The sequence below is a fragment of the Chaetomium tenue genome, assembly GCF_020726465.1.
Source record: "Chaetomium tenue strain MPI-SDFR-AT-0079 chromosome Unknown F5144scaffold_4, whole genome shotgun sequence".
NCBI lineage: Eukaryota > Fungi > Ascomycota > Sordariomycetes > Sordariales > Chaetomiaceae > Chaetomium > Chaetomium tenue.
The window spans coordinates 1553911-1570318 of NW_027117332.1; the positions used below are offsets into that span (position 1 = coordinate 1553911).

The 16408-nt window shown below is 54.8% G+C and overlaps 6 protein-coding genes across 6 annotated transcripts; 4 read left to right on the forward strand and 2 right to left on the reverse strand.

Moving 5' to 3' along the window:
- Nucleotides 1-164: 164 nt before the first annotated feature.
- On the forward strand, nucleotides 165-2129 carry F5144DRAFT_602537 (uncharacterized protein; the record flags this gene model as incomplete). Its single annotated transcript, XM_066791212.1, has 3 exons — nucleotides 165-182; nucleotides 240-324; nucleotides 958-2129. The coding sequence occupies 3 exons, from the start codon at nucleotides 165-167 to the stop codon at nucleotides 2127-2129; spliced, it is 1275 nt and encodes a 424-aa protein (XP_066642889.1).
- Nucleotides 2130-2538: 409 nt separating this feature from the next.
- F5144DRAFT_602538 (ARP5-like protein) lies at nucleotides 2539-5045 on the forward strand (the record flags this gene model as incomplete). Its single annotated transcript, XM_066791213.1, has 4 exons — nucleotides 2539-2719; nucleotides 2789-3109; nucleotides 3164-4932; nucleotides 5016-5045. The coding sequence occupies 4 exons, from the start codon at nucleotides 2539-2541 to the stop codon at nucleotides 5043-5045; spliced, it is 2301 nt and encodes a 766-aa protein (XP_066642890.1).
- Nucleotides 5046-5764: 719 nt separating this feature from the next.
- On the reverse strand, nucleotides 5765-6396 carry F5144DRAFT_602539 (uncharacterized protein; the record flags this gene model as incomplete). Its single annotated transcript, XM_066791214.1, has 2 exons — nucleotides 5765-6211; nucleotides 6268-6396. 2 exons carry the CDS (start codon nucleotides 6394-6396, stop codon nucleotides 5765-5767), a joined length of 576 nt encoding a protein of 191 aa, XP_066642891.1.
- Nucleotides 6397-9824: 3428 nt separating this feature from the next.
- F5144DRAFT_602540 (pterin 4 alpha carbinolamine dehydratase-domain-containing protein) lies at nucleotides 9825-10599 on the forward strand (the record flags this gene model as incomplete). The annotated part of the gene is made up of 3 exons (XM_066791215.1): nucleotides 9825-9989; nucleotides 10171-10233; nucleotides 10342-10599. The coding sequence occupies 3 exons, from the start codon at nucleotides 9825-9827 to the stop codon at nucleotides 10597-10599; spliced, it is 486 nt and encodes a 161-aa protein (XP_066642892.1).
- Nucleotides 10600-11334: 735 nt separating this feature from the next.
- F5144DRAFT_572089 (C-4 sterol methyl oxidase) lies at nucleotides 11335-13075 on the reverse strand. Its single transcript, XM_066788866.1, has 4 exons — nucleotides 12799-13075; nucleotides 12626-12731; nucleotides 12426-12569; nucleotides 11335-12373 (listed from the first exon to the last, which is right to left on the reverse strand). The coding sequence occupies exons 1-4, from the start codon at nucleotides 12813-12815 to the stop codon at nucleotides 11720-11722; spliced, it is 921 nt and encodes a 306-aa protein (XP_066642893.1). The 5' UTR covers nucleotides 12816-13075; the 3' UTR covers nucleotides 11335-11719.
- A 968-nt stretch (nucleotides 13076-14043) lies between these two features.
- On the forward strand, nucleotides 14044-16218 carry F5144DRAFT_592687 (ATP synthase regulation protein NCA2-domain-containing protein; the record flags this gene model as incomplete). Its single annotated transcript, XM_066790386.1, has 3 exons — nucleotides 14044-14060; nucleotides 14138-15816; nucleotides 15869-16218. The coding sequence occupies 3 exons, from the start codon at nucleotides 14044-14046 to the stop codon at nucleotides 16216-16218; spliced, it is 2046 nt and encodes a 681-aa protein (XP_066642894.1).
- Between the last annotated feature and the right edge of the window lie 190 nt (nucleotides 16219-16408).

A 16408-nucleotide genomic window follows, 5' to 3' on the forward strand; every position in this document is an offset into this window, starting at 1 on the left:
AATTCTACTAATTCCCAAGTAGGAGAGTCCACATGAGCACCAGCAGAACCTGCTTCTGTCGCGCATCATCACCAACGTGGTTCGTGATTCTCGCCAAGGGGCGTCTAAGCCGCCCTACTCATCAAATTCGAAAATAGGAAAAGTTGAACGAATCCATCGTTGTGATGAACAAAACTCTACAGGTAAGTATCTGGCAAGCATTGAACGTTGCCCGTCATTGCTTCTAATGATATCGACAGGATATCAACATCCAAAACATGAACATCGAGCTAGTGGCTCAAATGTTCAAGAATTACCAGTCGAACGTCTTGTTTCACCTTGAGGGTAAGTACGATTTGATTGATAGAGAATAAGTTTACTAATCGAGAAAAATAACTAGCCACGGACAACCTGAAAGAGCCGGTATAACGGAGCACAAGCCGAAGTAGATAGGGAGAGGAGGGTTGTTTAATCCGAGACATCCAAACAGTGTTCTTGCCTCATCCTAGGCCATCCACCAAATAAAGTGTGTCCCGCCCCATGGAAACAGAAAATAAATATCTAATGGGGTATGAACCTCACATTAACAATGCTTACGGTTTCTGTTGGCCTCGGTCCCACCATTCGGTGCTAGTAAGTAGCGGCCAACAAATTCTACCATAAGCGCTATGAAACTGGCAAAAAGCTGTGGATTCGCACGGTGAGCCGTGTATGTGGTTGGCAGAAGACTCCTGCCACAGATCTATGGTGTAGTCGCTGACACTTGGCTCGAGATACTCAAGTCAAGGCCTTGAGAACATTCCCCACACTCCCCGTCAATCACACCCTTCGTGGTCTCCTAGCTTCCAATTCGGACTCCCCCCCCCCCCCCCACCGACCTTTCCCCTTCACCACTCAACATGATTGACCCCAGATCACGGCTTTGGGCGGGATCTGGAAATTTGCTTAATGGAGGGCCATGCACCTGGCACGTCACAGACTTCGACCAGAGGAGGACCTTTGCGGTCACATATGCACCCCCTACCCCGGTTGAGGATACTGAGACAACAGAAGACATCTGCATCAACAAGCTTCGGAAGCATGTGGATCAACTCGGGGATGGTGTTTTCGGCATCCGCTTCTCAGAGCCTGATGGACCCTTCACCTTGCTGACAGAGCGGAAACACGATGCCACATATGCTGTCAACAACTATCCTCTGTCTGCCTTGAAGCTCAATTTCCCGGTCAAGACGATCTACTTGTCAAATCTGACGGAGCTGGACCGCTTGGGGCACCAGGTCGACTTGGTGTCTTACCAGGGGCCGCCGAGTGTTACGGGCACCGCCTCCCAAGCAACAAAGGTTGCATTCAAATACTGGTTCATCGAGAATGGGATGTTTCGGAAATGGTATGAACTCAACAGTTGGAGCCGACTTCCTCGTGACCACCCGCATATCGTTCCATTTGACTCGGTCGTCCTGGACCCCCACACCGGAGGCATCGTCGGGTTTACCACCCTTTACATACCCGGCGGTACCCTGCATGATACCAATGCCACCACAAGGCCCTTTCGCCTTCAGTGGTTCCGCCAGCTCCTGTCCGTGGTAGATGACCTGAACTACCGGTATGGGATGATGCACCAAGACATTGCGGCACGAAATTTGGTGGTTGATGAAAACGACAATCTCCGCATCTTCGACTTCAACTATTCCATCATGATCGAGGAGCACTACACGCCAGACCGCGACGACATCAAGGGTGTCATTTTCACGCTGTACGAGATCATCACATTGGATGAGCGGTTCCGCGAGGTCCCGCATGAAAAGCAGGACGCCGAGGCAGTGCTGGGTATGAAGTGGGAGAAGCACCCCGACGTCAAGCTAGATGCCGACGTCGAGGAATTCAGGAACGTCCTAGACTCGTGGGTTAGGGAGAGGAAGGCGAAGGAATTCTTCAAGCCCACAAACACTTGGGTCCGCTGGCCTTGGATGCCCGAGCCGCCCACTGTGGCCTTACCAACCCTTGACCGTGACGGAAAGCTCACCGGGACTCAGATGCAAGCCCCTTGCGCTATACTGAGAAGATATCTGGTGCTTATGGGGCAGAAGTATTGGAACTGGGAAAGACCTGCAAGCTACAATTTAGCGGAAGCTGTCGCAGAGGATGAGTAGATACATTGTCCACGGACGTGTAGTAAATAAAAGAGCGTGATCAGTTTTAGGTCACGCTTTGGCAGCCGTGAAAGGAGCGGCGAGCCAAGCATTTCATCCAAGCACTAGACCCGCACAGTGTGTATGCGTCGCGTAAGTTGTACTGTAATGTACCCTCAACCGCGGGACGAGGTTTCGAGCTTCGATTGTGTAGCTCTCAAACGCCAACACACGAGCTCAAGGCGGCAGCGGTCTTCGTGGCGACCTCATCTTTTACCCCGGTTACGAAACAACGAATCACAGACACCCAAAACCGACCTTCCCCCACGACCAAGATGCGCCCTTCAATGCTCAACCATTAAACCGACCGTAACATCGTTCTTCTATCAGCGAACACTCCGATCCGGCGGTCACAACCATCCATCGAGCCATGGCGCCCTCCGCAATTGAAGAGACAGTCAACCGAAGGGAGGCCTGGAAACACCTCCCTCCACCGACCGTGTATCCGGTCAAGGAAGCCAAGTTCGACAAGTATCTTCCGCCGCAATTGGACGGAAGAGAACGGGCTTTGGCGCAGCCAGACGGGCAGGCTGCGATCGTCATCGACAATGGTAGGCAGCCCCGGGTCCTGCAACCTGCCCAACCTTAAGATGGCTGACGCGCACGATTGTGCCTTGCAGGCTCCTCCACCGTTCGGGCGGGCTGGTCGTTCGAGGACAAGCCGCGCCTAGCGATCCCTCCGATCATGTCCAAGTACCGAGACCGCAAAGCGGGCAAGACCTTTTCCTTCGCCGGCCAGGACTGCTATGCCGACACCACAGCGCGAGGGCACATTCGAAACGCCTTCGAAGCCGGCAGTGGCATTGTGAGCAGCTGGGATGTTGTGGAGCACGTTCTCGATCACGTCTTCATCAAGCTCGGCATGAATGGGGTGGAGGGGGGCATTGACATGCCCATCGTCATGACCGAGGCTGTCGCCAACCTCCCATACTCGAGGAAGAGTGCGTAAAGTGCTGGATTCCGTAATTTTTTTGTCACGTACTAACTTTGCGAAGCAATGAGTGAGATGCTTTTCGAGTGCTACAACGCGCCTAGCATCGTCTACGGAATCGACTCCCTGTTTTCGTACCGCCACAATCGAGGCAAGACCGGTCTCGTCGTCTCTTCGTCCTACAGCGCAACACATCTAATCCCCGTCTACGACTCCAAAGCCCTGCTTTCCCAAGCGATACGGCTGAACTGGGGCGGCTGGCACGCCGCAGAATACCTTCAGAAGCTCATTAGGCTCAAATACTACACCGGGTTTCCTGGGAAACTTAACTCTTCACAGGCCGAGAATATGGTTAGGGATTTCTGCTACGTATCAGTGGACTATGATCAAGAGGTTGCGCGCTTCATGGACTGGACCGGGCTCGAGGACAGAGAACGCATCATCCAGTACCCATACACAGAGGAAGTTATTGTGCAGAAGACGGAAGAAGAATTGGCCCGAATCGCCGAGAGGAAAAAGGAGAGCGGCCGGCGACTTCAAGAACAGGCCGCCAAGATGCGCTTGGAGAGGTTAATGAAGAAGGAACAGGAGCTCGAATACTACAAGGACGTCCAACGCCGGATTGTCGACCAGAATAAAAAGGAGACGAAACGGCTGCTAGACGAGGCCGAAGTCAAGGACGAGGCAGGGCTGGAGCGTATGATCCGGGAACTAGAAAAGTCTATCAAAAAGGCCCGGACAAAAGACCTCGGCGGCGAGCAAGAGGAAGAGCAAGCAGCACCCGACTTCAGTCTCCTCGACGTGCCCGACGATCAACTCGACGAGGCCGGCATAAAACAAAAGCGCCAGCAACGCCTCCTCAAATCTAACCACGACGCCCGCGCCCGCGCCAAAGCCGAAAAGGAAGCCGAAAAGGCCCGTGTCGCCGAAGAAGCCCGTCTCGACGAAGAGCGCCGCGTCAACGACCTCGAGGGCTGGCTCGAAGAGAAACGCCAGGCGCGCCTCGCCAAACTCGCCCAAATCAAAGACCGCGACCGCCTCAAAGCCGACCTCGGCAACCGCAAGTCCCTCGCCAGCCAAATCCGCATGAAAAACATCGCCAACCTCGCCTCGGACGGCCCCTCGGGAACCGGCAGCCGCAAGCGCCGCCGCGGAGGCGACGACGACGACTTTGGCGCCGACGACGCCGACTGGGGCGTCTACCGCAGCGTAGCCATGGGCGCCAACAAAGGCGATAGCGACGACGAAGACGGCGAGGGCGGCGAAGAGGACCTGGAAGCCGCCGTGCGCGCCCTCGAGACCGACCTGCTCGAGTACGACCAAACCTTCGAATACGACCAAACCCTCGACGCGCAAAAGGACTGGTCCAAGTCCCTCCTCCACGCCTTCCGCTACGGGCCCCGCCCCTTCGACCCGGCCTCGCCCGCCGAGACCCACCGCCTCCACCTCAACGTCGAGCGCATCCGCGTCCCCGAGGTCCTCTTCCAACCCACCGCCATCGCCGGCGTCGACCAGGCCGGCATTGTCGAGATCGCCGGCGACATCCTCACCCAGCGCCTCCCCGCCCTCGGCTTCGCTGCCGGCGCCACCGACGACTTCCTGCGGGACGTGTTCCTGACCGGCGGCAACGTGCTCTTTGAAGGGTTCGACGAGCGTCTGCGCCGGGGGCTGACCGCGCTGCTGCCCGCGGGCGCTCCGCTTTCGTTGCGCCGGGCGGATGATGCCGTCCTAGATGCGTGGCGCGGGGCGGCGGGGTGGGCGGGGACGGAGGAGGCGAGGAAGGCGAGGGTGAGTAGGGAGGAGTGGTTGGAGAAGGGGGGGGAGTATCTCAAGGTATGTTTTCTTTCTCTCGTTTTTTTTTTCGTTCTCTTTTCTGTTCTTTTTGATGGTGGTTGCTGACTTAGCTGTGTGATTAGGAACATGACCTGGGGAATGCCTTTGCTTGAGGGTGATGGATGTGGATATCCGGCGTGTGTGGTTGGCTTGTTTTTGGTCGTGACGAAACAAACACTGATAAACAGGTAGCTCGGAAATTGGAGTTCTTGGGTGCCGATGGGCGGGGGGTTATGGTATGGATTCAGCGCTATCGCGATTCCCGTAGAGAAAACAGACATCGTCTGGAAAAGATGCGTACCGTCCGGTCCGAGTCCGAGGCCACACCGTGTTTTTAACAGGTCAAGAGGTTCGGTTTAACTCATTTGGTATACTTCACCAAAACACCAGAAAGCAGGCACCTCGTTGCTTAAGATACTTGATTTGCGCCGTGGCCATACAAACGGCCGTCCTAAGCCATAGCAGCAGGTATAACAGAAGGAATAACTCAAAAAGTCTAGTCGTCTCCCAGCCCACGCCCGTAGAGCTCGCCCTCCTTTCGGCACAGACCATGAGGGTAAAGCGGTAAAATACATAGGTCAAACAGGTAGAAAAAAACAAGGCAACAGCCTCCCACCCAACGCTTGCGCCAACCCCCTCAGCTAAAAGGTATCAAAACGCCCGGGCAAGAATTGGTTGGGAACGACAATCCCCTCCCATCGAGACTATGAACCTCCCAAAAACAGTACTGCCGCTTATATCAACGGGCAGGGCCATATCAGTATTGCCCCTTGAACGGCGGCCTCTGGAGCGGAAACTATGCGTCGCGGCTGCCATAATAGGCGCCCGTGTCCTACATCGGGGCTGCTGGTAAGCCGTCCGGCCCACCGTCGGCTTGTAGTTGGCGCGTAATCTCCTCGGCCGTCCTGTCGTCGTCGGTTCGGACGGGCCCGTAGGGGTCGCGACCACTAAGATGCTCGCCCCGCGTGAGGCCAGCGACGGCTTGCGCTGCTACCTCGACCTGGTTAGGGCCGGGGGCAGCGGCGTTTGTGGGTTGAGAAACCTCGGGGCCGCCGTGTGATGGTTGGCCCTGAGCGGTCGGATGCAGGCTGATGCCGGGAGGCGGCTGGGGATACTCGCCTTGGGTGTCCAGTAAACGAGACTGCAGGCGCAGAATATAATCTCGTAGCGCATAGTTCTCGGCCTGGAGCGTCTTGGAGGTGGACTCCAAGTCACCCAAGTCCCGAACCTGCTGTTCGAGCTTTTTTATGTACCCTTCTTTTCGTTGGCGGAACGCCCTCTGCGGCGCGCGGCTTGGTCAGCATTTTACGTAAGGAGGGAGTGTTGTTTACTAACCTGAGCAGCCCGGTTTTGTGCGGCCCGTTTCGATTGCGACAACTCCCGTTTGGCTTTCCTACCGTCTGCGCTATCCCCAGGGGATACCGGCCCCATGGTCTGAGGGACGCCCGCAGGAGGGCCCGACATGGCAACTGCCTGGCTAGTATGCGGCACGCCGCTGCCAGGTTGGATCATATTAGGGATTGAAGCGTAAACAGTAGCTGTCGGGGGCGGTTCGTGGCTTGATCGTAATTCAGGGTGAATATCAGCCTCGCTTTGTGGATATTGCGGGTGCTGGTTGTACCCATGCGGTAATGTCGCTGGGCCGGGTGAACTCTTGACCCCGGGCCCGTCGGAAGCCGATTGTAAATGACTTCCAAAGCTGGGTGGTTGTGTGTAAACGGAGATATCCGTTTGAGCAGGTGTCGGTGCGGCTACAGGATGCTCGCGAGCACCTAGCTCTGATACCATGGGACTAGTTAGTATATCAAAGAAGAGCACGAGGTCAAAAAGAAGCAGGCGCAGCTAGGATTGATGGTCGGGCCGAAGGGAAGGGGGGGGGTCGGAGTCAAAACAAGCGAATCGACTTGATCAACTTGGCAGGCGGGAAAGGAAATGCTTAAACCCTAAAATGGTAGGGAGTCGCATTTGAGGACCTGGATGGAAAACGAGGAGTGTGGTAAGAAGAGCAATGGATGCAGCCAGGGTCTGTGGAGGTTCGGGTCGGGGCTGGACAGATTATAAATCCAACCGCTTCGCCGACGCAGATATGGGTGTATCGGAAACAACGACGAGATGTTCACTGATGGGGAACTCTCGCCGATGTGTTCCTGCTCTCCGCTGTCTCGATGGGGAGTTGAATTGAAAGAAAGACTGTAGGGAAAGAAGGGTGAAGAGCGAGGTGGAGGGAACAGCGCTGGCTGTTGCTCTCATCTCAGACAAACGACTTACAAGATGCCGCGGGATGGTGTGCTCAGTGTCTAATTGGTAACTTGGGGGAATTAGGTAAGGAAGACGTCGGGGCGGGGGCAGGGATGGAGGCCATTCTTGTAGCCAGCGGAGTGAGCAGCAGCAGAAAGGCGCTGCGGTGCCGCTGTGGTGCCGTGGGAGTGGACGTAGAAAAAAGGGAGTGGGTCTGATTTTGGGGATGACGATCCGAGATGACAGGGAGGACGGGACCCCGGAACAGGGGAGTGAATAGCAGGCCAACCTAACATCATGGCAACATCATGGGATGGAGATGTGTAATGGCAAAGGGTAGGCTAGGTTGGGTGCTGAAGGCGTTGCCCGTCACCGGGTGATGATGCCTAGAGATGGGAGGCTCCCGTTGAAGCTTTCCCGTCTTTCCCGTCTCTCCGGTATCTGCGCGGCGCCCTCGCACTCGGCCCTCACTAAAGGACCTGCAGCGGGATCTCTTGCATGGACAAGGCAACAGTGATTGAAACACGCTGCATCGTGCATATCTCTTGCGCGTCTGCGTGAATTCCCCGAGCGCCACTCCCTGAAAAACGAAGGCGATAGTGTTGCATGGGGGACAGGGCATGTGTATGAACTGTGATCTGGGCAAGGGCCAAAAAGGGAAGGAAATGGTCACCACTCACCAATGCTAGCGTTGTTCGACATGATGTGAACGCAGTTCCTGACTCAGCAGCGCGAATCACCCGTCTAAGATGAGAGTGCGAGTTGAGCTTGGCTGGTAATTAGGTAAGGAGGAGCGCTGCTGACGATGCTTCGGCTTGTGGCTCAACCTTGCTCTTAAGTTATGTCAGCATCGCGTATGGGTGAGAGGCTGCGCAACCTGTTTTGGTAAACGAACTCTTGTTTCGCGACCCCCAAAAAATCCGAGTGGCTGGGTCAGAGGGGACGCGACGCAGCAGTTCCCGATTTAGGCTTGGAGATCTTGGTACAGTCTCGCTGGAGGTGATGTGTAAGGCGGAGGGATGGATGATTGTGTTCCGACTTTCCCTGGTCTTGGAGAGGCAAGCTAAGGTAGGTATGTACTTAGGTAAGTGCGGAAAAGAGTGGGAGCGATCGCCCAGAAAAAGTAGGAACGGTTAGGGTAGGACAGTTCGCTAGGTTCCTGCTGCACGGAGATTTCGGGCTGGGATTTAATTAGGTGCTGTGGTCTTCGAAGGAGATTATCCGAAGTCCAGGGCTTTCAATGTGTTGATAGCATCAACGCGATGCGAGTCGGCGGTTTGAATGTTGAGTGCTTTGTCAGCAGTTGTTGGATGGAGGATGGGTGGATGGCAGCGAGGTGCTTTTCGGGATTTAGCTCGCGCGGGGTGGAAACAGCGAGCATGCGGGATGAGTCCATCTCACTGTTCACAGGGTTAGGTTGGCCTTGGCATAAGCGAAGAATTTCTTCCGAGCACCGACCGGAATGGATGGCCCCACCCTTCCAACGAGACTCCGTCGGGGAAGACCCACATGACTTTCCTAGTCCAAATGTTGCGTAATCACATCTTTAGCATCACATCTCATCGTCGAGGTTTGCCGCAACGCTTTCTCCTCAGGGGGGGAAGCAGAAGGTAAAAAAGAGGAGAAGAATGTAAATTACCACGCATACCAAAACAACTCACATGATTCCATGCTCAGTTGCCCCCGGAGCTGAGATCAGTAATCCAGACTGCAATTCAAGAACGGGGAGTTGTTCAGAGCAACATCACCAACCACCCGGATATAGAAAACCTTCCCTTTTGAGCCGTGGAGTCTTTCGGTGACTGGACATTGGCAAACAAAACGTAAAGACACCAGTAGCTGGGGCTTTAGTTTTGTGTGTTCTACCTAGGAAGGAAGGTTCGAACAAGGCCTGCTGGTGTGAGCAGTCACACAGTCAACAATTATCGTGACGTTACATTACCACTTTGTGAACAGTAGATTAACCCCCCCCTTTCCATCCTCGCATCGCCTGTTTCGAGCTACGAGGCCGACAAGGCCATAAATATCAGAAACGGGCCCCATGCTCTTTAGAGGGATTCAGAGGCCCTCTAGGGGCTTATATCCAGCTCCATTTTAGTATGTGATAGGATCATGATGCGGTAATGACTATTCGTACTTATGCCGATTGATGGCGATGCTACTATCGTGGGGGAAAAAGAAAAAAAAAGAGAAAAAAAAAAAGAGTAAAAGCAAGCTCACCAAGCCCATCGTCACCCCTAAATGTGAGGTAACATTTGCTGCTACTTTGGAGCTCGAAGCAAGTTGCTTTGAATAACATAGTTGTAAGATACCATACCGACTTACCGAATGCCGCAACATTGGTGGGTAGATGGCGTATTGGAGTTTGCGAAATCTGTAAGAAACGCAACTCTGGGTTTGCCTCCCCCAAAGCATCGTCATCCCAGAATCATTCACTGTTCACGATGCGTTCATCACTCATCCCGAGATTGAGGCCGTCGTTACACACACCAAAATTAAAGCCATCATCACTCATCGGCCGCATGCCGAATCAGTCAGCGAGATACTTTTCCATTCTCATCACCCACACCCCACGACGAGCCACGGGCGCAGCACAGCATCAACTCTGTCAACCGTTTAATCGACGCTTTACTTCTACGACCGCCAAGTCAGCCATGGCTGGTGCCTTGGAGCCCCAATTCTCAGCCAATGCAGATATGGGAAAGCTCGGGGCCTCCCTATCCCCTCTCCTCGTAACCAATGGCGGGAGATGGTCCCTCGCGATGGAGGGACAGGCACTTGAGCGCGAGTTCAAGTTCAAGACGTTTGCCAAGACATGGGTGAGTTGCCTAGCACGCCGACCGATCTCTGCTTGCCCATTGCTATGTCTTCATATCATACCGGCAAACAACCCATACACATATCATTTCCCCTTGTGTCTTGTCACACCATAGTTGGATCAGACGGCTTCCCACGGCCATGTCAATACTGGATGGTGAACTAGACTGACAGCTTTACCAGGATTTCATGACAGCCGTGTCTCTGCAGTGCAAGCTCAAGAACCACCACCCCGAGTGGTCTAACGTATGTCGTAACCCCATCACCCGCCCCTCTCATCAGGCCCGCTCGCCTATGCAGTTCCCAGCCCCTTCGCCACTTTCCACCTGGCTCTAGCTCTGCTAAACTCCCTAGGTATTTAACACAACCTTCATCCGCTGGACAACCCACCACCCCAAGGGCCTCTCCGAGAAGGACATCGAGCTGGCGGCGATCTGCGACAAGCTGGCCACCGACTTTGGCGAGCTCGCCATCGAAGGACTCCAGGGCCAACAACAAGAGCAGCAGCAGCAGCAGCAGCAGCAGCAGGGAGAGGCATGTGGCCTGTCCGGTCTGGCGAACAGGGCGGTGGGATCTGCGGGGGATTGTTGTGTTCCCAAGAGCGCGAAGTGAGGCAGGCATCGGGGGTGGGGACGCTTTCTTGACTCGACACTCTAGCAAAGGCGCCGGTTAGGGGGAGTAGCGATACCACCGCAGACTGGATCTGCTCCATAGCATTTGCTGGGAGCATGTAATAAAATGTAATAAAATCAAGGGCGAGAGGGAACAGGACGAGCATGTAAGTAAGCAAGCCAAAAAAAAAAAACCACAACTCAAACTCCCAGAGAAAACAGGAGGATGTGTAAGTTAGCAGAGAAATGCCAAGTTAGCCGAATCGCAAAAGCTCACCGGCTAGCCCCCTTCTTTTAGGGAGGTAGTCCGGTTACGAAACCCCTTGGGGTTTACTTCTGATTAGGGATGGAACCCCGTCTGTTTTCGTTCATGCCCCCGGGGGGGCTCGAATTATTGTCCTCTCGGTGAGGCTCGAATTATTGTCCTCTCGGTGAGGCAAACACCAGGAGCCTCTTTTGGCCCCGGCGTTTGGTTGATGCCCCCGGGGGGGCTCGAATTGGTGACCTCTCGGTGAACCTCTTTTGGCCCCGAGGTCCCCGACCACCCACCCACTGACCGCTCGGCCATCTGGGGGGTGGTCGGTGACATCGAGCAATCCGAAACTTCTTTATCAACCAGCGACAGTCCTACCGCCAGCCGATACAGAAGCAGCGTTGTTATTTGCTGCCTTCTTTCATCAATCATCACGCCAATGCCTAGATAGGTATTTAGCTTGAAGAACGGACTGCAACGAGGCTGCAAGACATGGCGTGTTTGTTCTTTTTTGGATTAAAGTTTGGTAATGTAATGCCATATATACAAAACGGGTGCAAAATATTAGGATTAATGGACCGCCAGCCAACAACGCCTTTCGAGACTGCGTCGTCCCAGTCTTCCTGCCTTCGTAGCAGTTGCTCTATAGCCCCAGTTATCGCGTGTTTCGTCATCACAGATGTCATATCCACCCTGGATGTCTTCCCCGGTGCACTTTCTCTTTCAAGCCCTGCCAATATTTATCCTTCTACGCCGGTCCGGCTCGAGTATAGTTCGTCTCTTTTCTCCCCCTCAAAACGTTGTGTCAATTCAAGACGTCAACATTCTCGTCATGCACGCTTTCGCTCAGCAGAGGAAAACATGGCATTTACTGCGCCTTCTTGGCCCGGATTTCGGCCAACTTCCTCTCACGACGCTGCTTGCTGGCTTCCTCACCCGCCTCGGTGTCAAGGCAGTAGTCCCACCAGCGGAAGCTGGAGGCGTAGTTGCCGATGAAGCGCTCGTGGTGCAGGTCGTGGTGGTCGGCGCCGGCCCAGAAGGGCAGGATGCGACGCAGACTCCAGGGGAAGTCGTAGCCGGAGTGGGCGTCGATGGCCTGGAAGAGGCGGAGGACGATCCACAGGTACATGGTGATGAGGTGCAGCTCGCCCGTGATGGAGACCCAGATGATGGGGGTTCCGACGATACCGAAGCCCAGGAGCATCACCTCGATCGGGGACGCGTACTCGGCGGCGAGGCCGAACGGCGCGCTGTATGTGTGATGCAGCTTGTGGATCGACTTGTAGAGCGGGCCGTAGTGCAGCGCCCGGTGCATCCAGTAATGCCAGGCATCCTCAACAGCGAAGAAGATGGCAATTTGCATCGCCATCTTCCAGGCGGGGGGGAAAGGGACGCCGTAGTCAAGACCGAAGTAGGTTGCGATGGGGTGGAATAGCCAGATCTGGGGAAGCTCGACGGTGCAATGGCTGAGGAGGACGAGACCAGCGCACTCCCACTGCTCCTTCCAGGTCGGTACCTTGGTCTAGAGCGCTGTTAGCGTGCATTTCGGGCTTCGAGGTTGGCGGGAGACTGACATTTTGAATCTTGTATTTGTTGAAGAATGGGATGGCATCGATGATCATCCACGGGAGGGACCGTCCAAAGTAGACGAACTCGTGCATAACGAAGCTCATGATACCCGTCGCAATCGTGTCATTCTGCATCCAGAGATACCAAGCCTATGATCGGTTAGCCAATTGGTTTGTATGGCGAGAGGTGTCGCGGTTGCACGTACGGCCCAGAGGCGCTCGAAGACGTTCAGCTGGACATTGTACTTAGAAACTTCCTCGAAGACGGTCGTGATGGAAGCCGATGAGCTCAGACCGGAAATGGTCGAGTTCCTACATTGCGCCCTGTTAGTCCAACCTGGCGCGACGACGCGTCTGCTCGTGAATTGGGCAAACTTACAAGACTGCGGACGCCATCTTGGGCGGTGGCGATAGCCTGGTTGCGCAAACGCGGCGTTGAAAGGAAAGGAAGACACGCAGATGAAGGTTCAAAGGACTGGAACGCAGGCAAGATGGAAGGAAGATAAGAGACCACCGCAGGTCGATGATCCGTTGCACTTGGGAGTGGTGTGAAAGGAGAAGCAGCAGAAAAGGGTCAGGGGTGAAATGGAATTTTATTAACTGGCGGTTTGCAATCAGGGTGTCAGGATCCACTGAGCGAGTCGCGCCAGAATCGGCCCACCTGGGAACCAAGCGATCCGTCTCCCGGATGCCGCCAAGTGGAGATGTGGATCCCGGCTCATTGGCCGCCGAGATCAGTTGAACACCGCGCCCAAGCTCCGGCTGACCGGTGCCTGCCAAGACTAAACTACGGATAGATTCATGCTCTTATGCAAGTATCTGTAACTTGCCTGCAAAGCTACCTTTGCAGGAATTGGTCGAAGGGTCCCTGATGGTGTGGGAGTTTGTGAAGTCTCAACGATAGAATCCTCGAACACAGAAGTTACCCTCCCCTCTACAATAGGGCCAAATTATAGACCCCATATTAAGCTCGGTTACGAAAGCTAAGGTATGGTATGGGGGCGTCGGTAGTTAATATGCATGTAAATCGGACAATCCAAAATCAATATGCAGCTATGCCATACTTAAAGCGGTCAGCTGCCCCAAAACATCACTCCAGGTTGGTTTGACTGAGACCCTGGGGCAGGGCTATGAAATCATAATTCAAGTTTGGAAGCCACAGCCCAACCAAGTCTTGCATTCCACGTGGACACCAGTGGTTGTTTGTCTCGTGCAGTCCTAGAAAATATTTTCTTTCGAAAGTGAGCTGACAGGAATTGCTCTTTGCATTTGATTTTTCCACAGTTTTCCTGCGAAAAGACACAGCAATACCCCTCGTTTTTTTGTTGTCAAACGGGCATCATCTCAACCCCGCGGGCCTCTGGCAACTGGACAGTTACCCACAACCACCAAAATTTCTTGGCCCTGGAAGCGCCTCTCGGAGCTTACAGCACCCGGCCCAACTGGATGATCTGATCGGATTATCGGCCCATCAGTGTTGGAAATTCCCATGTTCTGGGGCCATTCAACTCGCCACCTTGACGCGTAACTCACTTGAAGGGCGGGAACTGATTTTTAACACGCATGCACAGCCCAATTCTTGGCTTCGGGAGTTGCGAAACCTCGGTTGGGGCATCATATCAAAATGTCGATTGTGGCCGAGTTCGTACTACCCTAGGAAACCCCCCCCCCCCCGGTTTGGAAAAGCAACATTGTTAACTCCGATATCCCACCTGTAGTCAGGTCCGCCGTCTGGATGCGCGCGTTGACCGGGTCTCTCTCGTGCCTTTGACACATGTGCAAGAACGTGATGGCGAGTTGCAAGCCACTGACGCCTCCGCACTCGCTTCTCCTCGCCTCAACGAACTCCTGGCCATCACCAAGGCCTTGTCGTCTGGTTCCATTTCGGGGGCTCACCTGTCATCCTCGCGGATCCAGAGATTGCTCCTCCAATCCGGCCTGACCGAAGAGCTACCCTCTATCGAGCTCCTCGAGGCGAAGAGCCAGTATGAGACCGATGTCGAGTGGCTCCTGGTGAGTAAGACTACTGTGCAGACATATGGCCTCCTGATGAGCACCCTGCTCGACCAGATTATCCCGCTGAGCGATGACATTTGGTACTGGGACGAGGTGATGACCTCTTACCCATCCAGCTTCGTTTATGCCGTGCAGACGTCGCCGTTGCGCATGTGGAGATGGTCAAGGGAAGTGTATTCCGACAGCGTGTATCGCTTCCAGCGCCTGTACCGAGACGAGCTCCCTGGCCAAGCATCCGAAGCAGAGGACATGTCCTTGGCACAAGAGGACGGGAGTGAAGCCACCCGCGAACTAAAAGGGTTCAAGACAATATACCCTTCGCTGTCCAGACACTGGTTTCAGTTCTATGGAATTGTTAGGCAGAGTGTTACGGAACGGTCCATCGCTGATATCCAACGCAAGATCCTCTCTCGAGTGGACATCGGCCGATCGGAAGCCCGCTCCAAGCAAAGGCGGTTGCGCCGACTCCGGGAAATGACAGCAACCGGACTGGGCGTGCTTATGGACGAGGGGCTCAACTTTGGCGTCACCGAGGAGACTAGTAACGAAGAGTGGAAGGGCATGCTGGAGCGGAGCGTCGCCCTCATGGATATGATTCTACAGTCCGTCGTCTACCTGGACCTCTCCGTCTCTGAATTCGAGGACAAGGTGTTCTCTGGCGTTGAAGAAGATCCCGAACTGTCGATTCACATGGAGGACTTACATCCGGCCGAGAGGCCCACCGTCCTCGCGCGACGACTTCTCGGACTACTCGAGAGGGGATTGCCCAACCACCGCGTTGCCATCACCGACCTAGCCGATGAGAATGGGCGCCCGTCAAGGCTTGTCAGGTATTGGCTCCCGGCCGCCGCCCTCCTCGTTTCGTCCTCCACGATCCTGCGCATCCTCATCAACAGGCAGGACGACATCGTAAACTGGGTCCGCGACTTCGGCGCCACCGCGCGCGACTTTTGGTTCAATTGGGTCATCGACCCGGTCCGCAAGATCATCGGCACGATCCGCCATGACTCCAACAGCGAGATCGCCATCATGAGCCGGGACAGCCTGAAGGCCGATCGCGATAGCCTTGAAAGGATGGTGGTTGAGTTCGCCATGGACAACCCCGATGTGGCCGTTGGAAACTCGTCTATTACCGATCTCGAGATTAACGATATCCGGTCCAAGGTCAAGGCCGGGGATGTGACGCCCGTTTTGAAGGCGTACGAAAAGGACCTGCGGCGGCCAATTGTGGGCGCCATCAAGGGGGATCTGGTCCGGTCGTTGCTGATCCAGGTGCAAAAGACCAAGGTTGACCTGGAGGTGGCTATTAGTGGTATCGATGCGCTGCTGAAGAGCCAGGAGTTGGTGTTTGGTTTCGTTGGGTTGACTCCAGGTGTTCTCGGTATGATTCATCACCCTCCGCCACCACCATTTCTCATGCTAACAAGTTTTAGTTTCGATCGGCGTATTCCAATATCTTAGAACCGTCTTCGGCAGCCGCAAAGGCATGCGCCAGGGCCGGCAGGTCAGGCGCAGCGTCCGGGTGCTGCGTAAGATCGACCGGATCCTGTCCGAGGCTACGACGTCGCAAAACAACGTCATCTCTTACCGCGACCACGGCCTTTTGGTGTGCGAGGTTCATGTCCTGCGCGGGCTGGCGCATGGCGTGCTGCCTGGTGACGTCGAGAAGGAGTTCATCGAAGACCTGGACGAGCTGGCCAACCTCAAGGGCATCCAAGTGCAGATGAAAGCGCTGGAAAGGATCCGATGGGCCTACGCCGAGTGGTTGGGCGGGATGAAATAGGGGCTTGGATGAGGGGCAAACAGGAAGCGTATGTGTCTATGTGATTATGATCTCGGCCAGCGGACAACATTTTGGACGGAAGCATTGGGTACAACGGTGTATGCAGCATTTTCAACGCATGGTAGGCGCATAGGTTACGATTAGAGCCACCAAGAAGCAAGAGAGGCGATTGTGCAACGAGCTGTGAAAG

Coding starts and splice junctions, on each gene's coding strand:
- F5144DRAFT_572089 (XM_066788866.1), bottom strand. Junction 12,570..12,625: donor TCTTCGAGCGCCTCTGGGCC/GTACGTGCAACC, acceptor AACCGATCATAG/GCTTGGTATCTCTGGATGCA. Junction 12,374..12,425: donor ACAAATACAAGATTCAAAAT/GTCAGTCTCCCG, acceptor ACAGCGCTCTAG/ACCAAGGTACCGACCTGGAA.